The 25,227-nt window shown below is 45.8% G+C and overlaps 1 protein-coding gene across 2 annotated transcripts; it reads right to left on the bottom strand.

Moving 5' to 3' along the window:
* Nucleotides 1-8,696: 8,696 nt before the first annotated feature.
* On the bottom strand, nucleotides 8,697-21,970 carry Tlcd2 (TLC domain containing 2). 2 transcript variants are annotated; one of them, XM_063251062.1, is made up of 6 exons: nucleotides 20,933-21,970; nucleotides 18,832-19,005; nucleotides 14,103-17,891; nucleotides 13,846-13,928; nucleotides 13,560-13,642; nucleotides 8,697-12,567 (listed from the first exon to the last, which is right to left on the bottom strand). In XM_063251062.1, exons 3-6 carry the CDS (start codon nucleotides 14,276-14,278, stop codon nucleotides 12,118-12,120), a joined length of 792 nt encoding a protein of 263 aa, XP_063107132.1. In that variant the 5' UTR covers nucleotides 14,279-17,891; nucleotides 18,832-19,005; nucleotides 20,933-21,970; the 3' UTR covers nucleotides 8,697-12,117. The 2 variants fall into 2 exon arrangements, with proteins under 2 accessions (XP_063107132.1, XP_003469726.1); XM_003469678.4 differs by having other exon boundaries at nucleotides 14,103-17,413.
* Nucleotides 21,971-25,227: the final 3,257 nt, after the last annotated feature.

The raw sequence follows: 25,227 nt of genomic DNA, 5'->3' as shown, positions 1-25,227 counted from the left end.
CAGGAGAATTACAAGTTGAAGGCCATTTTGGTCAATTTAGTGAGACTTTGTCTCAAAATATAAAATAAAAAAAAAGGGTAGGGATGTAGCTAAGTGGTAGGGCACCCTTGAGTTCAATTTTTTGAACTGGGAGTTGGGTGTTGAAGAAGGAAGTACCACAAGTCTGAAAAATAGACAAAGGAAAGCCATTTGGAACCCTACAAGCCATATAGTGAAATTTGTCTTTAGCAGGAGAAGCCACTGACCAGATGGAATAAAGCAGAGACATGGACTTCAGCACTCACCGACTGGCTACCGTGAGCAGCACAGCCATCACTGGATCACCAAGGCTAGATGCTGCTGCTCAGACCAGGATGATACAGCAGAATGGAAAGAAATGGATGGATGGAAAAGCCACTCTGCACTTGTTGAGTAAGAATCTGTGTGTACGGGGGTGGAGACGGGAGATGATTTAAGGGTAATTCTTACGATTCTGTCTTACACAATGTGTCTGTGGTGGTTCTCCACACAGCCTGGGAGAACGCTGGAAAGTGCAGGTTTAGGAGAAATAACCTAAGTTAGGTACTGGACAACTCCTTGGAAGTTAAAGTTGATCTGCCAGTTCTCTCTATGTTCATTCTCAAATTCTAGAACACGCTCTCATTCTGTAGTTCAGTTTGGCATTGAACTTGCAGCAATCCTCTTGCCTCAGCTAGGATGATAGATGAGTCACCACGCCTGTTTTTTTTTTTTTTTTCCCTTTTTTTGAGACAGGATCTGACTATGATGTAGCCTAGGCTGATTCTGAATTTATTGCTTAGCCCAGGCCAGCCTCAGATTCATCGTATTTTTGCCTTAACCTCCTAGTCAGGCTGTGGGTCTTTGAGGGAGCTGTCTCTGTATCCATCACCTCTGGTTTTCCTCCCTTAGGTGACTTGTATTTCCCAATTTTCCACTTTGACATAGTCCTGATTGCAGGCTCCCTAAGGCCAGGGATCTGACTCACTTATTTGCTGTTATATCTTGTGCTGTGTGCTTGGGACATAGTATGTCCTTCATAAATATTTTTTGAAAAGACAATAAGGAAAAGTAAAGCTTACTAGTGATACTTGGAAGCACAGAACAAAAGAATAACTCTTCCTTAGATTGCAATACTGACAATTTTGCTAGACATTCTGGAAAATTTTTTAAAATCAATATTACAACTTTTAAATCTTTTTTTTTTTTTTTTGTCTTTCTCATTTTTATCGGTACCGGGGATCAGACTCACAACCACCTGCTTGCAAGGCAGGTGCTTATGCCACTGAGCTAAATCCCCAGCCCCTACAACTTTTAAATCATTTAAAATGGAATTGTATTTATTTATTTATCTTAGGTACTGAGAGTTGAACTCATGACCTTGTGCTTTTGAGCCAGGTGCCTATGCTGCTGAGCTAAATCCCCAGTCTCAAATGAAATTTTATATAAAGCTGATAGGGAAAGTCTTTGAAGCAAAATACAAAGTACAAAGTCATATGAATTTTAAACTTTTTTTGGTATCAGGGATTAAACTCATGACCTCACACCTGCCTGGTAGGCACTGTGCCACTAAGCTACATCCCTGGCCACCTCATATGAATTTTAAAGACTTGGTATCTATCAAGGAAACAATAGCATGCCTGCTTTAGAGCTTGCCCTGCTTTCCCTCCCTCATTTCCCAGGTTCCTAGCATCCCATCTGTGATTGCTCTGCATTGGGATGAACAATTGGATTCTTCTGATATGATTTGGAGTTGGCACCAAGTGTGGTGGTGCACACCCATAATCCTATCAGGCAGGAGGCTGAAGCAGGAAGATTGTGAATTTTTTTGATAATTTTTCTTTTATTTACATAATTATTACATGCAATATTGTAATGTGAAGTAGAATTTAAAACTACAATACTGTATGATACAGTACAACTGTAGCAGAAAATTCCCCTACCCCAGCACGTCAGTTTTTCTGTTGCCCAGGTAAGAGTTCCAGTTCCTGGGGCTGGGGATTTAGCTCAGCGGCATAAGCACCTGCCTTGCTAGCAGGTGGTCGTGAGTTCGATCCCCGGTTCTGATAAAAATGAAAAAGACAAAAAAAAAAAAAAAAAAAAAAAAGAGTTCCAGTTCCTGTTACTTTTCTTTCTTTCTTTCTTTCTTTTTTAAAGAAAAAAACAAGACAAAACAGAAAAAAGCATAGAAACAATACAGAATTTCAAAAAATATTGACACTAAGAAATCACTAGTTGATAAATTACATATTGTCATCTTAGAAATAGTTGTGCAAGTTACAAAATTGAAACATAAAAAGTGGACAGGCAGTCAGACATTGACAGTGCAAACCACTCTGCTCAATGATCCAACAAAAACTTAGTATATGGTCATTATCTTATACACTATACATACAGTTATATCCTTTAGAGCACTTTCCTTCCCTTTCATTTTAACAATATCCAAAATTATACATTTTGGATCTTATTACTTTCAGTTTTTATTATTTTTATACTAGAGAAACAATGTGATACTTACAAATGTGAGTCTTATTTATTTCACTTATGAGGATATTCTCAAGTTGCCTCCATTTACCAATAAAGGCCTCAAGACCATCCTTTTTTATAGCTGAGTAATATTCCATTGTATAAAAATACCACATCTCTTTCATCCACTCTGTGGTTTATGGGCATTTTAGTTGTTTCCAGGATTTAGCTATTACAAATTGTGCTGCTATAAATATGGGTGCACATACATCACTGTGACATGGTCTTTTCAATTTTGGGGGGAAAGTACCCAAGAAGGGAATAGTTGGGTTGAACAGAACTTCTAGTCTTAATGAATCTGAGGCCAACCTGAGCTACATAGTGAGTTCAAAACCAGCCTGAAATACACAGTGAGACCCTGTCTCAAACAAACAAACAAAAACACCAAACAATCAAAAGCTTTGGGATTAGAAAAGGAAGGGCTGGAGTTTGGGGGAAATTTTGTTCAGACAGTGCTAAGGAGAGCTGGGTGTGGTGGCTTATGCCTGCAATCCCAGTACTCAGGAGGCTGAGGCAGGAGGATTGTTGCAAGTTCGAGACCAGCCTAGGCTAACAAAGTAAGCTCAAGGCCAGCCTGAACTGCATAGTGAGACCTTGTCTTAAAAAGACCAAAAAAAAAAAAAAAAATGTGCTAAGGAGAAGCAGGTGGCAGTGCTGGCCTGGACTGGCATATGTGGCACTCCAGTTTTGCTGGCTTCACTGTCCTCCCTGACTTTGGATCTATGGCAGGGATTCACCATGCAAGTCTATCCACTTTCGGGATCAGCGGTGATAACCAGTGAAAAAGAGATGAAAGAGTTCCCTCAAGAGGGGCTGGGGATTTAGCTCAGCAGCATAAGCGCCTGCCTTGCAAGCAGGCAGCCGTGAGTTCGGTCCCTGGTACCGATAAAAATGAAAAAGACAAAAAAAAAAAAAAAGCTGACTCAAGAGTTCCCTCAAGGGCACAGGGCGGGCAGGACAGAGCGGGAGGGCAAAGCTAGCCCTACGAAATTGTTAACTGTCCCTGGGGTATCAGATGCTATTCCAGGGTCTGTGTGTTTGTTGGTGGTAAACAGGGAACACTTTCTTGTCATGCTACATGAATGACCTGTTATTCTTCTACTTCCAAAGCCCACATGGCTTGCATTCTTATCTCTGCAGAAAGTGCCCCCCTAGTCTGAGTGGCACTTTTGTGTACAGGTCCTGCAGAAAGTGTGGCCGGTAAAGTGCCGACTTTGCCAGATCAGAGGCAGATACTGTTCCACAATACCAAGCTAAGTGCAGGAAAGCTGAAATGAACCTCTGCCCTGCACAATTACTGCTTTCTTGAAAAGCACAGAAATCAATATTCGGTGAATAGAAGTCTGGTCTTCAAACCTCCTGACTTATTTTAAACACTACTTTAGAGGCAATTTAGCTGACTTGATTGATCTGTAGTTGTTAGCAGGATCCTACAGTCCCGCCTTGAAGTTTCTGTACTCATCAGCCTTTCTATAGAGGTAGAGACAAGCTGGAATTCATGAATGATGTCCGTGTCTATTCAAAGATCTGGATTCTAATTCTGGCTGGGCAGTGGACAACTCGATGTGCTAGGCTAAGTCAGGTAACTTCTCTAAGCATCAGTCCTCTGCGAAAGGCAACAGTAAGACTAGATAGCCCTTTTTATTTTTGTTTTGGTACTGGAGATTGATCCCAGGGCCTTTGTACTGAGCTACAATTCCTATCCCTTTTTTATTTTGAGACAGGGTGTTGGCCTGTTTCCTGGAGTGCTGGGATCCCAGGTGGGTGTCCTGCCCATCAGGAAAGCTTCTTTTTTCTTTCTTTCTTTTTTTTTTTTTTTAATCTTTTTATCAGTACCGGGGATCGAACTCACAACCGCCTGCTTGCAAGGCAGGTACTTATGCCGTTGAGCTAAATCCCCAGCCCCTTCTTTCTTTTTTACTAGGAATCGAACTCAGGACTTTGTACTTGTCAGGTAGGCACTTGTGCCACTGAGCTATATCCCCTGCTCCAGGAAAGTTTAAACTCATACTCATGTAAGCAAATCTGAGAGATGTTGGTGCCGTCATTGTGCTGTTTTGTTCTTTCTGAATTGAGATTCTCTTTTCCAGGGTCCCAAATGACCATTTTTCTTTGACTCAATTCATCTTTATCACACTTCAGTTGATTCTACTCCTGCCTATTCAATTACACTCACAATTCAGGCTAATCTACTTAAAATGTGCTAGAAATCTCTGTCCATATAGTGAATTATCTTTTTCTGTGGTGGCTTCATGCTTAGGAAGTTTCTCTTGCATCCTAACTTGGCAAGTTCGACACATTTTAGTAAAAACTCCTAGCCAAGGATTTAGCTTGGCGGCATAAGCGCCTGCTGGCAAGTGCAAGGTCCTGAGTTCAATTCTTGGTATAATAAATAAATAAGTCCTAGCCAAAACCAGCATTGTGGGGGCATGCCTATAACCCCGGTGTTCAGGAGGCTGAGGCAGGAGGAATTTAGGCCCTATCACTAACTGCTCAATCAGCAGATAAACCTAACAGCTCAATCTCTCTGAGCCTCTTTTCTTTTTCTTTTTTTTTTATTTCATATAAAATTGATAGGTGAATCTGTGCTGCGCTGTGTGGGATTGAATGGGGCAATGTATAAAAGGTGCTTAATGTGTGGGAGAAGCACAACAAAAAACTCAGCCAGGGATACTGTGTCTTTAGTTAATGGTCCTAAGAAAACATTTCCTCTCAACACAGGTACTTTCTTAAAAGAGTAATTTCCCTTTGATTGTCTTTTGCAGAATGAGGACTCCCAATTTTTAGCCTGACAAATACGTATTTTGTTTATACATGATAATTTTTTTTTTTTTTGTCTTTTTGAGACAGGGTCTTGCTATGCAGTTCAGGCTGGCCTTGAGCTCACTTTGTAGCCCAGGCTGGTCTCGAACTTGCAAGGATCCTCTTACCTCAGCCTCCCGAGTGCTGGGATTACAGGCATGAGCCACCACACCCGGCTCTACATGATAAAATTTTGATGTCAGTTGCTGATACTTCTGTTCAAATTTCTCAACAAATAAAGATTATTTTGGCTAAATGATTTTTTAGAGGTGATAGTAGGGAGGAGTTGAACCAAGGACATTCAGAGCCTTTGCATTAGTACTGAGCTATATTCCCAGCCCTTTTCTAAGATAAAAGTTTGCTAAATTGCTACATTGCCAAATTTAGACTTGCAATCCTCCTGTTTCAGCCTCCCAGAGGTCTGGATTACAGGTGTGCACCACCATACCTGACTGGTTCTTCGGTTTTGTGCTCTTGGCACTAAGGATATACTCTACCATTAAGATAACTCTGTCCCCCTGAAAATCATTCTAAACTGCCTGATTCAATAGTCTTTTTTTTTAAACATTCTATTTGTGCTTTTTAATTTTATTGCTATATTGTAGATATACATAATGATAACATTCATCATAGAGATTTTGTACCTGTACATGACCTATCATGTTGCTTTTTTTCCCATTCCCCTCCCCTCCCTTCGACCTGAATCAATTTGATTTCTTTTTTTAAATCAGTTTCTTGCTCAGAGTCCATGCTACTAAATTTTTTTTTTTTTTTTTTGTGGTACTGGGGATTGAACTCACGACCTTGCACTTGCCAGGCATGCCTTTATGCCACTGAGCTAAATCCCCAGCCCTTGGTTTGCTTTTAATAGTAGAGGGTCTTAGAATACTTTAGAATTCTGTAGGTCAAAGAGCTGAAGCTAAGAGGAAACCTTTCTACAGCAAAACCTCTACAACCCAACATTTTATGACATCAGGACATCATTTGATTTTGTTGTTTTGTTGTTGTTTCAAGACAGGGTCTCACTGTGCACTCTAGGCTGGCCTTGAATTCACAGTGATCCTCCCGCCTCAACATCCTAAGTACTGGGATTACAGAAGTCCACCACTACACCCAGCAGGACACTCTTTGAGCCAGGACAAGTAACTCAAAGCAACCACGTTCACAATGGACTAAAATTTCATTATTCATTTTTTGCTTAGTTGATCTTTTTGTGACAGTGAGGTACTGAGATCTCCCAATATAGTTTTCCTAGAGCTTGAGATTTTTCATGCCTGTTAGTAATTGTTTTATACAGTCGCGTGCACTTGTATTTGTTGCATATATATTGATGATCAATATCTCTTTCTCTGGGATTGTTTTCCTTACTAGAATGTAGTAACTCTTTATCTCTCTTAATCAGTCTTGGCTTGAAATGCAGTTTGTTTGCAAACAGAATAGGTATTCCTGCTTTTTTCTGGGTTATTGTTATGTAGAGTATTTTTTCCATCCTTTGACTTCCAGTCTATAAATTTCTTTTTGAGTTCAATGTGTTTCTTGTATGTAGCATATTACTGGATCTTGCTTCTTGATCCATTCTGCCAGTCTGTGTCTTTTGATTGGTGTATTGGGACCATTAACATTGATGGTTATTACTGATACATATTGACTTATCTTTGTCATGTTATTTTGTTGCTGTTGGCTCCACCATTTTTTCTCTCCCTCTTAATTGTTTGCCTTCCCTGGCGAATTCCTTCTGTTGAGGTTCATGGAGATTTAGTCCTTTTATCTTTCTTTTTTTTTTTTTGGTACTGGGATCGAACTCATGACGTCATGCTTCCCAGGCAGGTGCTTGTGCCACTGAGCCAAATCCCCAGCCCATTATCTCTTTCTAGAAAGTCCTGCAGAATATTTTGGAGTGCTGGCTTGGTGGTCATAAGTTTCCTCAGATGTTCTTTGTCATGGAAGTGTCTTCACTTGTCCATCAATTTTGAAAGATAGCTTTGTGGGGTATATCAATCTGGGTTGGGAGCTGTTTTTCTTCAGAACTTGGAGTGCTTCACTCCAAGCTCTGCTTGACTTGAGAATTTGTGCTGAGAAATCAGCTGTGATTCTGATGGACTTTCCTTTAGAGGTGATTTGTTTTAACAGCTTTTAAGATTCTTATGTTGAATTTCTGGAATCTTGACCATGATATGTCTGGTTGTAGATTTGTTTTTGATCATGGTTATTTGGAGTTCTATATGCTTCATTTATCTGTGTTTTTCTCTATCAGGAAAGTTTTCTCCCACAATGTCTGTGAATTTTTTTAATGTTATTTGTAGTGTTTCCTGCTTTTTGATTGACTTCAATCAATCTTGTTATTCTTCTTTGTGTCATCTAGCAGCTGTGGGATTGATTTCTCATGGTCCCTTGCTAGTTTTCTTTTTTCTTTTTTCTTTTTTTTTTTTTTTTGTCTTTTTCATTTTTATCGGTACCAGGGATCGAACTCACAACTGCCTGCTTGCAAGGCAGGCGCTTATGCCACTGAGCTAAATCCCCAGCCCCTAGTTTTCAGAAATCTTTCTTTTCCTGGTCACTAACTGCAAGCCTGTCTTCAATAACTGAGATCCATTGGCCTAATCTGCTTTTAAATACTTTCAGTGGAGTTTTTACTCTCCTAGATATCTGCTTGAATCTGCTTTATGTATTCCATTTCTTTCCTGTGCTGAGCTGCCATAATTTTCTTAAATTCATCTATTTGTGTATGTGTGTGTGTGTCATTAAGCATGATGCGTATTTTGGTGGTCTCAGTAGTTTCTGGGAGATTATTTCTGGTTTCATTTTTTCCAGAGCCTCATTCAATTGATTTGTTGTTACTACTTCAGAGAGGCCTGGTGGGAGCTTTCAGATTGTCCCACTCATTGCCCCCTGGACTTGCCTTTTGTGAACCAGATGTGTGGGGTTGCATTTTGCTTGAGTGTCTTTTAATTTTTTCTATTTTTTTTTAGTTTAATTTCGGGAGTGATACTTGTATGTGCCTATGGTGGGTTGGTCTACCGCTAGTATTTAGGACTCTTAGGTGATGACTACTTCTCTAAGGTACCTTCCAGGTATAGCTGGTTTTTGGGTTTGACTCTTCAGTTTGTTGGAGATGAGAAGGTGCTTGTTTGGCTTAGTCCCTGGCTCTTTGGCACTGTGCCACAGTATTTCCTGTGACCCTTAATCAATCTCAGCCATGAAAACCAGGACCAAAAGCTGCATAGAAAAATTATGTCAATTTTTGCAGTAGTGGTACCAATAGCATCAAACACATCTGAGAAAATGACAGTGTGCTAACCCTTAATTTGCCATTTTTAAATGCATGGACTAGATTTGTGATTATACAACAAAATGGGAAACAAACCAGAAAATTATATACAGTATACAGGTCTTTAATGTGTCAGTTTTACCTTTGGAGGTTAAAATGTAAAATGGATTGGGGGCCGGGGATTTAGCTCAGCGGCATAAGCGCTTGCTTGGCACATGTGAGGTCATGAGTTTGATCTCCAATACAAAAAAAAAATTAAATGGATTAAGGAGGAAATAGAGAATTGAAGAAGAGGAAGAGATTAGAAGCAAGGAGGACAAAGGGGAATCACACCAGCTTTGGGAGACTGGTGCAGAAGACTGAAGGAAAAGAGAGATGGAAGAGATCAAAGGAAGAATAGAACAGAACCTCCACCTCCACAAAGAGGCTAAGAACCACATTCACACTCAAAAAACAATGTAGGAGTAGGAGAAAAAAACAAAAGAGAGAGAGAGAAAGAGAGAGAGAGAGAAACAGTCTACCCCCAGGATTCTCTCTGATTCTACTAGTAGACAGCCTGTGGAGACAGAGTCCCAAATCATGCTGATCTGTCCCAGCAAGCTGGCAGTAGCTTTTTGTCAGGGTAGTGGATAATTTCAACAGGCCTGCCCTGAAATCAGACACACTGGGTTTACCACTCTTGAGCAATTTCTGCAGGTCTGAGCCCAGCTGAGATCTGATAGAGGGAACCAGCAGGAGTTCTGGGTTCTGAGCTCAGTCAGCCCATCTCCAAGATGGCTCCCGGCCAGTTGCTTTCTCTTGTCAGAGAACTGAGTCCTCTGCACTCACTCAGCCAGTGCAGTCCTCCTCGTCCACTGCTCCCCTCCACTGCCGTGTCTCTCTGCAGTGGTCTCTGGGGTCACCAGGTATCACCGTCACGATGGGTTTGCAGGCTCAAACCACTCCTCTTGTACAGTGCGCCTCATCTCAGGGAGAAGGTGCTGCTGGCTACCTCCTTCTCTGCTGAAGTTATTCTCTTCACTTTCTCTGTGGGCTTCAATTTGCACTTGAGTGTCTTCCTGGCTCCAGGGGCCCACTGCCCTCCTTCTTGTCTTCCTCATGATGCTGTATTCCAGCATCTGGATGGTGATTCTCAGAGAGGCTGTTTTCTCTGCTGCTTACTGCTCTGACATCTTGGTCTGCACTTCCCTACTGCTTCTTTGCAAACTCAAGATAGACAATATTTTTGTCAATCAAGATATTCAGTTAAAATAGTGAGCTGGGCACAGTGGTGCTCACCTGTAATTTCAGCTTCTTGGGTGGCTAAAGCAAGAGGATAGCAAGAGAGAGACCAGATTTGGCAGTTTAGTGAGACACTAGCAAAATTAAAAATAAAAAGGGCAGGGAGTGAGCCAGGCATGGTGTCAATTGGCTGTAGTCCTAGTGCTCAGGAGGCTGAGGCAGGAGAATCATTGCAAGTTCGAGACCAGCCTGGGCTACAAGGTGAGCTTGAGATCAGCCTGAACTGCATAGAGACCCTGTCTCAAAAAGACCAAAACAAAACAAAACAAAAGGCTGGGCCTAGAGTTCAATGTCAGTTCATCTCCATCGCCACGTACATACATACAGAGAGACTTCTATCAAAGATAAATTGTCTAACAGAGTTCTACCTGGCAAGCAGCTGTATTCCCAGCTATTCAGAAGACTGAGGCAGGAGGACCATGGGAGCCAGGGAGCTCCCAATCAGACCCAGGAACACAGTGAGTTTCAGTTTAAAAAAAAAAAAAGCCCTATTTCCTATGCCCTTGCTTCTCAAGTTTTAGTCTTCTGACATTTAAACCCTTTGATCTGATTTTCTGCCTGTGTTTATCTACTGTGACAGTTTTTCCTTGGTCTCTGTTATTTTGCCCCTTTGCATCTCAGTTTCTACGGGACATGAGGTGGAGAACTCACACAACTTCCCTCCCAGATCCCCCCAGTTCTTCCTTTCCTGGAAGTCTCAGTATATGGCCCAGGCTGGCTGTGGCAATATTATCCTTTCTAAACCTCCCATGTACCTGGGATTATAGGCAGGAACCACTGGGCCTACCATCTCTCTGTCTCTGCCCTCTATCTCTGATTGAACACCCAGGGCCTTTGCACTGAGCTACATCCCTAGCCCATTTTTATATTTTTCTTTTGAGATGGGTTTTTACTAACTCACTGTATTATCCAGGCGGAGCTGGAACTGTGATTCTCTTACCTCAGCCTCCCAAATTGCTGGTCACTTTTTCTTTTACCCCTCTGCAGCCTAGGGGAGCCTCCCCTCACTGCTCATTCTTCCATAAAACATGAAGCTGAGAAAGCCCTACACTGGGGACCTAGATTGGGTGCTTGAGTCCCTTCTATGCTTTCAGTGCCATTTTTAAGAAGATAGACCCAGCCCTGTGATATTCATCTAAGAGTCTACATTTTCTTTGGAAAGGTCAGAAGACATTGAAAAACATTTAAAAGGTTGGATACAGTAAGACTAGCATTAAATACAAACTCAGGGGCCAGGGATTTAGCTCAGCAGCATAAGTGCCTGCCTGGCAAGCATGAGGTCATGAGTTTGATCCCTGGTACAAAAAAACAAAAAAAATAAAAAAAAAAAAACAAGAAACAACCCTTAGTACCTGCAGTGCAGCTATGGGAACCAGAAACATCAGCAACAATTGCAATAACAGGCATTCTTCTGTCATTAGACAACTGTCATGCCCATGTCTACTGGTAACAGAGTGTATGTCTCTGTCTCTCTCATTCATTCATTCTTTCTTTCTGAGACAGTCTCACTATGTAGTGAAGGCTGGCCTTGAACTCACTTATGTAGCCCAGGCTGACCTCAAACTCACAGACATTCTCCTGCCTCAGCCTACCAAGTGCTGGGATTACAGATGTGCACCACTATGCCTGGCCAGACCATCTCTCTGTCTTTTTGTATCTGTCTCTCCCTCTGTCTGTCTCTCTCTTTTTCTTTTTCCTTTTTTTTTTTTGGTACCGGGGATAGAACTCATGAACTTGTACTTGCCAGGCTGCTGCTGTGCCACTGAGCTATATCTACAGCCCCTAGATCGCATCTCTTGCACCCTATTGTCCACTGCCAAAATCTGGTCATAAATGAGGTCTCTTTTCCCCACTGACTCTGTCCCCTCCACGCCAGATCTCTCTGATCCTCATCTGTCTCTGTGCTGGAGCAAAGGTTTCTGTGGTCACTGGCAGTTTTTTCCAGCTTCACACCTCCTGCTATGCTTTATGAAGGCTCTGCCTGTACCTCCTGAGCTCTTGTTCTGGAAAAGGCGGTCATATGATGATAGATTTTAGTGAACAGTAATCCGAGTTCCTACCCAGCCACCAATGTCAGCGTGTCTTCTTAGCTCCTAAGAAGCGGGTAGAAAAAAAAGATAGAAGAGGACCTGAGATACTGACAATCTGGTCCAGCCATTCATCCCATGAGAGATAGATAGTGGAGACCACCATCTTCTAGTCCACCCAACAGGGTTGGCAGAGGGCAAATCTGCCCCTTCTCTCTAGTTTTTCAAGTTCAGAGTGGACCCATCCCTAACAATAGGCTCATCGCAATATGTCCTGGTTCTTCTGGTCTCCTTGCGTTTAAGGACAGACGGGTGGGGCTGGGGCTGAAGAACATCACGGATCAAAACTTGGAGACCTATTTTGATGGAAATGGCACCCACAGTGACCAGCCCAATTCCACTAAGAATGATCAGAGCAGGAGGGATCTGGTGGTGCTGTCGGAGAATCCAGAGACTCAGCCATCCCAGTGGTACCAGACGGAAGAGGACCAGAGTAGTCAGGGAGGCCAAACTGGTCACACTGAAGGCCATGGAGGGGACTTGATGAGAATTCAGCAGCAGGATTCGCAGATGCAAGCAGACGGAGTTCACTTCCACCAGCAGAGATATCACGGAGAAGCCCACATAGTGGCCAGACAGGATAACAAAACCGAAGCAGCACACCACCTAGGGGAAGGGGTCAAAGTCAAAAGACTTCTCTGACATGCGCCTATTATGTATCAATTTCTCAGTCTTTATTCAAGGGGCTCCTAAGAATTTTGTAGGTCTACCTCCAAAACGTGAACTTTATGTTAACTTTGTTTTGTTTGAGACATACCTCACTATGCAATCTAGGATGGCCTTGAAGTCTCTGTGTAGTCCTTGCTGGCCTGGAACTCTGAATTTTCCTGCCTTAAATGCTGGGATTCAAGCTGTGCCACTATACTCAACTTATTGTTATCTTGGCCCAGGAGTTCTCAACTCTGGGCTTTTCTGCAACTCAAGGGCTTTTATGTTCTTGTCTGGCAACATCTGCACAGTACCTCCCAACTTCCACTCCTAGACTTTGTGCTGCATCCCCACATCCTATGCCAGGGCTCCTCCTTCTCAGAAAAGCTCCATACTCAATTTTTCTATGATTAGCTGGACGTTTGCAGGGGAGCCAAGCCCTGGCTCTGATTCCCAGCTGTGGCTGGCAGTCAATCCCTTCCCCTTGTTCAGCCTAAGATTGGGAGGATCAGGCACCAAGAGTCAGAGAATCTGGAAAATCAGAGGACAGAAAACTGAAGTGGTAGCATGGTGGCTCATCCTGTAATCCCAGCACTCAGAAAGCTGAGGCAAGAGGATTGCTATGAGTTCAGGACCAGCATGGGCATAGCAAGTTCAAGGCCCGTCTAAATTACACAGTGACAGTCTATCTCAAACAAACAAACAAGAAAACTGAAAAGAGGCTGGGGACTCCAGGCTGGGCATGCCTCCATTTCTTGGCCTTTCTTTTTTTATTCCTTTTTCTTTTCTCTTTCTTCTTTCTTTCTTTTCTTTTTCTTTTTTCTTTTTCTTTTCTTTTTTTCTTTTTTTTTGTGCCTGGGATCTAACTCACAACCTTGTGTTTGCCAAGCAGGCACTTACACAGCTGAGCTAAATCCCTGGCCCTTTGGCCTTTCTTTTCAGAATCTCACCACTAGATGATGACAGAGAAGGTCCCAAGTCTGGCCCAAGGTTTGGTTCCACAGCAGATCAGCGCTATCAGCCAGGAAATACCCTATGAACACAGGGAAGGGGTGTCAGGCTCCCCCAGATCTGGTGCACAGCCGGGAGAGGGGCTTCAGCCTTGTTTTCCCCAGCTCTTTAGTTTGCCTCAGGAAAAAGCCAGAAACGTTTTATTCCTATCGAAGTGGGGAAAGGAGTCCCGGAATTCCGGGTCTTAAGTTGCCCTCACTGACCCAGCCTTTCCTGAAGACTTACCGGCAGACACTGCCACCAGCACCAGGGCCCAAAATGGGTGACCATGAATTGGGTCTGAGGTCATCTGAGGGTACAGTGACAGCCTGGGGGAAGACAAGGGAGTCGGGTCCGTCTCTGCATGACCCTGACCCACTCTTTGGTGCGTATGCCCTCCAGTCCAGTCACACCGGACTCCAGTCTCAGACTCTGAAGGTCTCACTCAGCCTTCCGACCCCTCCTCCTCACGCCCTTGCCTCTGCAACCCGCGAGCTCCGCACCCCAGCAGCGACCCGGCAGCGGTGAGCAGGCTGTGCATCAGGGAGACACAGTGGTTCCGCCACTTCCAGCGGTCGTGAGCCGTAGATCCCGGCGTGGGCAACAGCTTCAGCCCCCAGTGTAGACCCCGGAACGCAGCAAAAGAGGCGCCGGTGGCCAGGAGCTCCGTGGGCGCCATGGCCTGGTGAGTGAGCCGGGTCTGGATGGTCTCCTCGGCCCCGAGCCCTGGGCGAACACCCGCGCGGAGTCGGGGACCTGCTTCGCAGGCGGGGGTGGATCCTTAGGCTCCCGCGCCCAGCTGCCTCCGGCATCTGCTGTATCTTTGCTGGCTTGTCCACGCCCCCGTCCTCAGCTGGGCAGTGATTGGAGCAGCCGTGGGGCCACCGCCCATGGAGCCACGACAACCGATCAAGGCCGGCCCCAGCTGGTGATAGTGGCTTGGGGGCTCTAGGGCACCACCAAGCCGTGTAACCAGGATCCTTCTGGGATGTCAGTAGGGATTTTCTCCAACGCCATGGGTCCCAAGCCCGGGGGAATTCCAGAGATGGTCGCCGACACTTCTGGGGCCCCGCCCCGCCAACTTTCACCTTCTCCTGCCTGCTTCGCGGTCTCTCACCTATTGGTTATCTCTCGCTACTCGCCTACTCAGTGCCTTGGCAACCCTGGAGCCTGAACCTAGCCACCGCAGGGCCTCGCCTTTCACTTACTGTCATCCGTAAGGGCACCTCACCTTTTGGAGACACCCTTTCGCCTTTCAGGAGTCCTGCATAGCTCCTTCCAAAAGGAACGCCTTTCAGGAGTCCTACATAGTTCCTTCCAAAAGGAACAGCAGCTCCCATGTTGGAGATACAATCCTCAGGACCCCCACCCCTTTTTTTCTTGTTTTGATACAGGTATGGAACTCACCACCTCGCACTTGCCAGGCACTGAGCTAAATCCCCGCAACGGAAACATCCCTTTTTCAACGCCCCCCCCCCAACGGTGATCCTTAGTAGGGAGGGGAGGGGTAAGAGAAGCTACTGACTAGTCTTGAAAAACCACTTTCCCTTAAGGTTTTGTACCTGTTGGGTGAATCAAATACCTCCTCCTCCTTACCCAATAAGGGTAAGAAGTGACACAGGGTCACCTCAAGTCTGGGGCAGAGCCAGAAGTGAAAACAAGGACCTGTAGTGTTCTCAGCAGCACGACTGTTGGGGCTCTAAACTCTTCAGCCTTGGAGAGGAAAACCCTCCCCAATCCCTCATCCTTTGAATGGTGACAGGTTTTTACTCTTTTCCTTCCTTCTTAATCCACTCCACAGTTCTCCAGTTGCCCCACAACCAGCAAGAGCTGCTTGCTTTCTGTATATTGCGACAGATCATGGCCACTCCTGATGAAGTGCACAGTTCTTTAGTCCTGGCAGCAGAAGGGAGTATCGTTTGGTCAACACTGTATTAATATAGTGAACCCCGCCTTCCTACAGGAAATGTGGCTTCTCTGCCAAGCACAAGGTGAAGTGTAACTGGGATGCCAGGGCTACAGTAGGAAGCACCATCAGGACTGGGTGAATAAGGCCCCTTAAAAATGGGGCATCACAGATTCATGCCTGGGCCCTGGGAAGAAGTGACACCTAGACCCAAGAGAGCAGCTGTTGCAACATCCAGCTCATCTTGAGAATTTCAATGAGTAGTCACAGTAACTATGTTGATTTTAAAAGGAGAGAGAGAGAGAGAGAGAGGAGAGAGAGAATGAGACGAGAGAGAAAGACGTTCACAGGGTCAGGGATACAGCCCAGTGGTACAGTACTTGCTTCGCCTTTCAGGAGTCCTGCTGCCTTACATAGCTCCTTCCAAAAGGAACAGCAGCTCCCATGTTGGAGATGCAACCCCCAGAATCCCCACCCACTTTTTTTCTTGTTTTGGTTCCAAGCACCAAATCAAACCAAACCAAAAACATTTTTGGTTAGCACCCCAGCCAAACATTCTCACCAAGGGCTAGATGCATCCTTCCTTCTATACCCACCTACCCAAAGGATTGAAACATTACACTGACACTTTACATTTATTGTATAGGACCAATATACAATCAATGTAGAAAATTTGGAAATTACAGAAAAACTAAAGCAAGAAACTATCATGGTTTTATTTCGGCATCCAAAGAAAACCATAATGACACTTTAAATTTTTACTTACTTATTTTGAGACAGAATCTTATTGTGTAGTTCAGGCTGGCTCTGAACTACTTTTGTAGCCCAGGCTGGCCTTGAACTTGCAGTGATCCTCCTGCCTCAGCCTTCCAAGCGCTCCACGCCTGGTTTAATGACACGTTTTAGTAAATCTTCAGCTTGTTTTAAAATCTATTCGGTATATACAAGTAGTCAAGTCATTTTTTAAAAGGCAAATTTTGTTTAAAAACTGGATCACATAATACAAACTATTTTTATAGCCTCTTTAATATTCAAAGAGCAATTTTCTTTCAAGTCTTCTCCATGGCTGTGCAGTACTCCACCATCTGGATAGCTATACAGTAATTTACTTAAGCAATCCCCCATTGCAAATTTTCATTACAGCAGAAAAGAAATGAATTCCCAACCAAACAGTTGTTTTCCATTTTTCTCTGTTGCAATCCAGGAATAAACATTTTACAACTAAATTCTTCATTTTTTTTAAGGATGAATTCCCAAACACAGAATTACTAGGCCAAAGGACATGGAACCTTTTGGCACATTTAATATGTATTGCTGAACCTCCATCCAAAAGGCTGTAGCAGTTTATATTCCCATACGCAATGCATGACAGTGCTCTTTTTTCAACACTGAGTATTATTTCAGGTACAGGCTGCTAAGGGAGACATCAGTGGTATCTGCTTTCTTTTAATTACTAATGAAGAATATGGTTTGTTTAACAGTTTCACCCACTGAAACTTTTTAAATGAAGCTGTTGTGTATGTCCTTTCACATCTGGCTCATGTTCTTTGAGGCTGCTGATATAAAAATTACACAGTAGCTAGGGAAGAGGTGGAAGGAGGGTGAAAGATGTTGGACACTTCGCTCTGATCTCAAATCCCTGAATTAGGCGGGACTGGAGAGAAATGGTGAGTGGAGCAGCAGGTCACTGGAAGCTCATCTCTGATGGGGGCTGGCTGTTCTCTCTCCTCCTGGGGTGCCTCAGGCCTTTATGGGCCCGTCTCTGCATGCACAGAGCGGGCCCTGTGCTCCCAGGCCTGGTCCTTTCCTGGTCTTCTGCCTGCTTCTGTGCTGCAGGTTGACTTCCTCATCTCTGCTCCATGAAGGGTGAAGATGGCAGAGCCACATAATCAGGGCTGGAGAGACACCCTGTGGCCAGTGAAGCAGGGAGGGGAAGAAAGGACGGAGGCGATGTCCAAGGACACAGCAATCTTTGTTGCAACCGATGAGTAGACTCCATTTACCCACCTCCCTCTACCACAGTTCCACACACATCCTACCCTTGGCTCAGGCTGCAGGAAGGCTGCATTCAATGATCTTTTTTTCCCCCTACTTTCCTCTATGGCTTTCAGGTTCTCATAAGTGGAGAATGGGATACAGCTCCCTGCAACATCTCCCATCAGAGGTAACAGCTTCCTATAGCCCCTGAACTTGGTCACCATTTATTATGGAGACTGAGATAAGACCAAATCACACCATGTCAAGAGTGAGAATGGATCTCAAGCTGGAGGTGGTTTATACTGCTCGGTGTCCAAAAGGAGGTCACATTCCACAACACATCTCCCTTGGTTGCTGAAAGGGAGAATTTCCTGCCTGTCCAAACCTGAGCTGAGTCTCACACACTTCCCTGAAAAGCAAAGTAAAAGGAAAAAACAGAAGTGGTACCTAGAACTCTACCAGAGGCTATAGTACTACTTTGAATGGCAGTAGAAGCCTTGGGTCACCCTTGGCCAATGGGAAGTCACTGTTGAGACTGAGCCTCTATTGGCCTTTTAATTTTTATTGATTGATTGAGACAGGGCTTCACAGTGTAGTTCAGGCTGACCTTGAGCTCACTATGTAGCTGGGGCTGGCCTTGAACTCACAGGACCCTCCTTCCTCAGCCTCCTGAGTCCTGGGATAACAGCTGTGTATCATCATACCTGGCTCCTACTTGCTTCTCACATTGCTCTCACTCTAGCCCCACCCTCCAACTGCTCCTCCTCAGCCCCAATAACTTATGTGAAAAGCTGCATTGTTCCCACCCACAAGGGAAGGAGATCAGCATAAGACGGACCTCTGATTCTCTCCTGTGTATTTATCTGTGAGATTCCTCATTTCACGGGTGGATAGTCAGAGAGGTATAACTATCCCCTACAGATAAGTACCCCTAAATCTAGAATCTTCTTAACTCTTAAGAAAATACAGGTTAAAAAAAAAAAAAAAAAAAGGATGACTAGTCAGACTTGAGTTTCAGTGTTATCCTTCCCCTAAAGATTAAACTTATTTTTTAATCTCACTGGGAAAGATTTTTAGGGGAGAATTGGAAATATGGAAGGTCAATGATGAAACCTAGCTAAAGGGGTAGACAGACTTTCCTTCTCTTGTGTTTTCCTAGTGATACACAAATACCAACTAACCTTGGGTAGTCTGAGCCACCTCATCCCCAGTTCAACCAGTGTCTCTAGTCTAAAACTGCTCTCTTGCTGAACCAATCTGGGTGAAGTTTCTTCAACTGAGCAGAGTTCCCTTTCCCAAAAGCTCTCATCACCTCTGCCTTCAGACCTTCCCAGCCCCAGTTCCATCACCTTCTCTTCCTCCTGATAAAGGGAAAGCAGCTCCTCCTTCTCTTCCTCCTCGAAGCCAGGGGCAGAGGGCAACAGTTCTTCAACTGGCAGCTTTAGCTGGGTCAGGACATAAAGCTTGCCACTGAAGAACTACTGCGGCTCAGCCAGGTGAGGATATATGGGAGGTACAGGCTCCTAGGAAGAAGAGAAAAAAGGACAGATCTGAAAAGGGCTGTCAAACTCTATTAGACTTGTAACCTTCTAATGAGAAGTGCTTGGCTTTACCCTGTAACTATAGGAGCTTAGTGAGAAGCAAAAGGCAACTCTAAACTTCCCCTTATCCCACTTTACATATGGGAAACTACAGGAACCCATGGCGATGGGGAGGGCAAGGTCTAACATCCTGGACACACCCCATCAATAACTCACAGGACTTCAGGTTCAGAACTGAGTTTAGTAATCAGCCCAACTGACTTGTTCCCAGGGAATTCAGGCGGAAAAAGAATGAGGGGGAGGGCGCCTACATTGGGGAACAGTGTGGAAGGGAGCTGGTTTAGAGTCTGGAAGTTCAGCAGCAACTCTGGGGACTCTAAGGGAAAGGACAGCAGACCCAAGGCTGGTGGGGAGGGAGGTATGGGCAGAGTGGCCAGGCAGCTTCCTCAGAACTCTCAAATGCCAGGCATTCCGCTTGCACATTCCGGGTACATCTGGTATGAATTCCAGGCTGTCTGCCGGCCCCTCCACGTCTGAACTTTGTTCCAAGTTCCAAGCCCCGCCCCCACGGTTCCAACGCATGAATCAGCAGGAAAAGCCAGGCCCTGCAGCAAGGCCCGGGGAGGGGGCTGGGGGTGTGGCAGGCTTGAGGGCTCTGAGCTGGGGAGGGCAGGTTTACCGTGACACTGACCAAAAGCATGGCCCGCACTATATTTTAGGGGTCCAAGGCAATTTTGCCTTTAAATTTTTATATACAGAGAGTAAAAACACTGGGGTGGGGGTAAGGGTTTAAAGCCTTTCTGAAAACCTTTTGGGAGGCAAGAACTTTGCAGTGTCTATCTCTTCCCCTATGTGACAGTCCAACTCTGTCCAACTCCCCTCCGTCTGAGGTTACTCCGTTCAGTTCTCAGCCTTCGGTGGCTACTGAGAGTTTGTGCCAAGCAGGTGCCCTTGGCTGCAGGGCGGGGTGGGCCCAGGGCACTGACCCTCTGACCAGCTGCTCCATCAACCCTCTGGCACCCTGACAGCTTCTAGGCCAGTGTGACAGCCAGTGTGACAGGCCAGATGAGTTGAAGGCTGGAACTAGGGCCAGAGGGAGGTGGGGGCGATAGCCTAGCAGAGGCCATGGGGAGGGGCCAAGAGTTGGCTGGGAGGTGGGGAGAGAAGGAGCCCAGCGATGACTAACCCAGCGCCCCACCCAACCAGCCGGCTTCCCAGGCGCTTGGGGCCTGGCCTGGGCTAGGGGCCTCAGGACCAACAGGCTGAGGGGAGGTGCAGAGGTGACCTTCTCTCCGCCCAAGACGCCCAGTTAGGCTGAGGGGGGTAAGAGTTTCCAGGCCCTCCTCCGGTCTGTTTCCTCCCCCCACCCCAACCCCCGCCCAACCGCGGTGAAACCCTAACCTTTGGGTTGCATAAGGCACCCGCACTGCCGCCCCCTACTCCCTTCCCCTCCCCCCTTACATAACATCCCCGAAGGGAACAAGAGGAGGGGCCGGCCCGCCCAGCGACCCCTTCCCTGCCAGGGAACTGAACTGGCCCCGACCCAATGAGCGCCGATAGAGGAAAGCACCTCCCTGCTATTGCTGGTCCAGATCCTCTCCAGCCTAGATGGTGGGCTCCCTTATCCCGGGACCAGAAGGCGCCAGGGGTAGCCGCCCCCGGTCCTCCGGCCCCTCATATTCCTCTCAACTACTGTCAGACCTTCCGTCACGACTCGCGTCTCGGACTTTTTCTACAAACCTCCTGATACACAACTATACTCAGTTCAGCCTCTCTCCCCGGGAGTGCCCCTGCCCCGTCGCCCCCTCTCGCCTCCCCCGGAAGGGCAGGGTGTGGCCGCCAGGACCCTACTTTCCACCATTACCCTGCTACATTCCCCTCAGTGACCGGGTCCCCTGATCACACCCACCTGGTGCTGGGTGTGGGGGCTGCTGAGGTTGGGAAGCATATCACTGCGTCCGCTCCTCACGCCCGGCGTAGCTGTCTCTCTCCAGCGCCCAGCACACACCGGCTCCAGTCTCCGATCAGCTGGCGGCGTCGTGACGCACAAGCCGTGATCGCACCGCCCAGGGCCAATCACCGCCCACTGCTGGGCAACGTGACCACACCCACTCGGGGGCGCCCGCACTTCTCCCTGGTCCCGCCTCCCCAGTCATTTTGGCTCGATTGGCAAGGAGGCCACCCCTTTGCCTAGCGGAGCTGCGATAAGCCACGCCCACCAACTCGAGAGCTAGCCAATAGATGAAAAGGCGTGGCTCAACCCTTGCCTAAGGGATTTGGTTAGAGGAGCGCTACGTCAAACCAGAGTCCAAAGAGCAAGAAGTAAAGGAGTGTGTGTTTGCAGTGCATACTGGTATAGGTAGTTCTCGGCTTGACATTCTCGTTCCCAGAATGCAACGCACTCTGTGAGTTGGCATTTTTAAACTGATCGCTGAATCCATCTCAGGGAAATCCTTAAAGGGTTACAGCCCTTCCTTTTTCAAAGTCGTGAGTGCTTCTTTTAAACATCCCCGAGAATGATTCACTGGCCACTACAGGAGGTTATAGCTCTCTAAAGAAAGGTAGAACAGGCGAAGCAGCAGAAATGCGCAGAGCTGAAGATGGAAATCGGTCTCCGGGGCAGCAGAGATCCTCGTAGAACTCTCGAGGGCTTTTGGAGGTGGAAAGGATCGCTTACCTCGCCAGCCCCTGCTGGAGATATATAGTCCACCCCTCCTGGGAGCCCTTTTTAACCAGAGGAGCCTTTTCTTGTAAATGTCTTGTCCGGGTCGCAGAACAGCCTCAGAATCTCTCAAAGAGATTCTTCCTAGGAAGACTTTTAGGGGACGAATGAAAAAGAAAGAAAAAACACAAAGAAATTTGGGGAAAAGCTGTACCAAAGTGCCACGGGCCAGAAACTCCAATCTTTGATTAGTCCCCATTCCGTCCCGCCCTCCAAAGCTCTTCACTGACTCAGGCCTACTTAGGGAAGAGATTTCCAAGGTTGAGACCAATGAGGAAGCTGTTCCTCCCCCAGGGGCCAATCAGAGTCTAGAGGGCGGGGGATGGGCAAAAACTGAAATGAACCCAATGACTTGGCAAAAGCTGCCGAGTCGCTTGTTTAAAGGGGTAAGCCTGAGACCCAGTGCGATCCATCACTTGCCTACGCAACCATCATCACCAAAGAGGTACACGCAGATAGGGATCCATGTCTTCCATAAGCTGCATATTGAGGGTGAGGGTAACTGAATCTCAGAGATGAGCTTGGTGGGATAGTTGCTTCTGTGTTAAATATAGATTTCAGCAGGTGATTGCCATGGTACCTCGCAATTCCAGACTTCCAAGTCTGTGTTCAGAACATTGTGCCTTTAAGGAGACTTCCTGCTTTCCGCCCCAGTAACAGCTGATTGTTGGAAAGTGTGACCTCAGGGGACAAATCAGCTGTTACCACATCCTCCACCTAGTCCCCTTATCCACCTACCATGGGTAGTAAGTAAGGGAAGAAAATGGAGCCCCAAATATAGGGTACATAATTGTGTGATCTTTCCCCCATCACTCCAGCCCTCCTCCCCCAGTTAGTTTTTTGGGTTCTGAGCTTGGAATGAGAAGTATTTCCTGTCCGGACCAGCAGCTCTGGCCCGCCCTCATGGTCTAGTGTGGAGGCCACAATTGGGAATCCCTGAATGCTGGGTGGCTGGATGTGTGGGTTTTCCATTAGGCTACTGGGGCCCAAACCTAAGGGAATTGAAAGCTGTAGAAAGCAAGCTGTGGGGTCAGAGCGCCCTGTTCCCCAGGCCAGCTGCCCACAACTCTCTCCTCAGGTTATACTATTCTGTCCCAGACAGGGACCTACTCAGGGGACTCTACTGGCTTCCCCCATTCACCTCCTCCTAACTTCTACTGTGCCACCTGGCTCCCTGGCTGCTCCTTTCTTTTACTTTCTGTGGTACCCTCTGCTACTTCCCACCCTGCATAACAAGGGTACTGACTTGGAGATGCCATGGGACTGCAGGTGAAAAACACCAGCCTCAGCTGTAGGAAGACCTACAGAAAGACTGAACTAAATATTTTGCCCTAACCTGGAGCTGGAAGTCAGGGTCAGTACAGGACAAGCTTAGTGTGAAGTCCCAGGACTGACTTGGCAAGGTTAGAAGAAATTGAGCAGGGTCCTGGCCAAGCTTGGAAGAAAAACCTCACCAGCTGTCCCATTCTCTGTTATCCTTAACTTAGCAATCCCATCCCTTTGCTACTCAGGGCTGTTGAGGTGGCCCTTTTACATTTTGTTCTGCTCCCTAATCTTTTCCCACCTCCTCCAGGTCAAAAGCACAGGCAATGACTCTGGGGTTTCTCAAACTCAGCACTGTTGACATTTTGAACCAGATAATTTCTTGGTATGTGCATGAGAAGCTATGCCAACAGAAAGTTTAATACCATCCCTGGTCTCTACCCTAGATGTTAATGACAACTTCCAGTTGTAAAACTCAAAGAGCATCCACACATTACCAAAAGTCCTCCAGGAGCCAAAATCAACTCTAGTTGAGAACTCCTGAGTTAGGCAAACTTGAATTCAAATTCCAGCTCCTTACCTCATCTATAAAAAAGGGGTAAATAATGAACATTCATTCATGATTTGTTGTAGGAATCTAAAATTTATTTGAAGCTAGGCACAGTGACATATACCCTTAATCCCAGCTACTTGGAAAGTTGAGATAGGAAGATCACAATTTAGTCAGACCCTGTCTCAAAGTAAAAAAAATTACAAAGGTTGTCAATGTAGCTCAGTGGTGGTGAGCCCATAGGTTCAATGCCTAGTATCATGAACAAGAGAGACAGAGTTTGAAAACACTAAGCACAGTTGGCATAATGACCTACAATTGGTGCATTAAATGTTAGCTTCCATGGCTGGGGATTTAGCTCAGTGGCATAAGCACCTGTCCGGCAAGTGTGAAAGGTCATGAGTTTGATCCCTGGTACCAGAAAAATAAAAATAAATGTTAGCCTTCCTTCATTTTGCTCCCTGCCAGATCAGCCAGAGCTGATTTTGCTAAGCAGAGGCTAACAACTGGGGCAGCTGCAGTCTCCCTCTTTGACTATCTGAGATGTAACCTTCTTGAAACCCAATAATGAGGTTGACAAAGGGAGGTGACTAATTTGCTCTTAGATTCCCCAGAGCCTATGGGTGCTTGAGTTGGGATTCAGAGAGAGGACTTCTTTGGTGAGAGAGATTACAATTTGGAAGTAGAAATATTATAGAAATATAATAATAATAATGTTATTATTGGTTCTGGAGATTGAACCTAGGGCCTTGTATATTCTAAGCAGTCTACCACTGAGCTGTAAAAAGATGTGTCCCAAATATTACTATATCAAAATTACCTATGATGCTTTTTAAAAATTCAGTACCTGCCTAGTGTCTTACTTTTCTCACTGCTGAGACAAAATACCCAACACCCAATGTTAAAAAAAGAAAGGCTTATTATAGCTCATGGTTTGTAGAGGTTTCAGTTCATAGTTCAATGGTTCCAAGGCAGGGTGGCATGACAGAGGGGCATGACAGAGCAGGCGAGTAGGCAGGCAGGGAGCAGTGGCAAGCAGCAGGCAACAGGCAACAGGCAACAACAGCAGCCCTCTTCCTGTCTCTCACACTTTATCCGGGTTATTCTCTCTTAGGGCTGCTGCACTGACACCCTTAATCCTGGCATCTCATTGTGAATCAATCCCAGCATCACATCCTGGATCCCACATCACACACCCTAGATACAACCACCTCTGAAAAGCCCCACCTCTGACCAGTTGGGGCTTTGGAGGACATCTAGATACAGGTTATAATAGCTGGGGATACAGCTCAATGGCACAACACTTGTCCAGCATGCATGAAGGCCTGAGTTCTATCCCCAGTATCACCATCTGTCTGTCTATCTGTCTCCTTGTTTTCACATCAGACTCCTGCACTGCTACAGTTTGGAAACGACTTCTCTCTGTGCTGAGGATGTAGTTCAGTGGTAGAACACTTGCTTAGCATGCATGAGGTCCTGGATTTGATCTTCAGCATTGCAAAAATATAGACAAAATCAGTTCTTTATGGCTCAGATGAGGGAAGCTGTGATGTCCAGGAATCTAAGTGCTGCAGGGTCTGGCTTTGATTGCAAGACCATCTGAATTTTAAGTAGGGAAATGAGGACTGCAAGATTAGGTACCCTCAAGGTCACTACTACCAATATCATA

The sequence above is a fragment of the Cavia porcellus genome, unplaced genomic scaffold, assembly GCF_034190915.1.
Source record: "Cavia porcellus strain 051 isolate PalLab524CR breed Dunkin Hartley unplaced genomic scaffold, mCavPor4.1 scaffold_6, whole genome shotgun sequence".
NCBI lineage: Eukaryota > Metazoa > Chordata > Mammalia > Rodentia > Caviidae > Cavia > Cavia porcellus.
This window is presented reverse-complemented; position numbering and strand designations above follow the sequence as displayed.

Excerpts from the sequence above, each read along its gene's own strand:
- Tlcd2 (XM_063251062.1), bottom strand. The coding sequence starts at position 14,278 with ATGGCGCCCACGGAGCTCCTGGCCACCGGCGCCTCTTTTGCTGCGTTC. Across the intron at positions 13,929-14,102 it reads GCTGCCGGGTCGCTGCTGGG|GCTGTCACTGTACCCTCAGA; the intron begins GTGCGGAGCTCG and ends GTCTTCCCCCAG. Across the intron at positions 13,643-13,845 it reads GCTGGTGGCAGTGTCTGCCG|GGTATTTCCTGGCTGATAGC; the intron begins GTAAGTCTTCAG and ends CTGTGTTCATAG.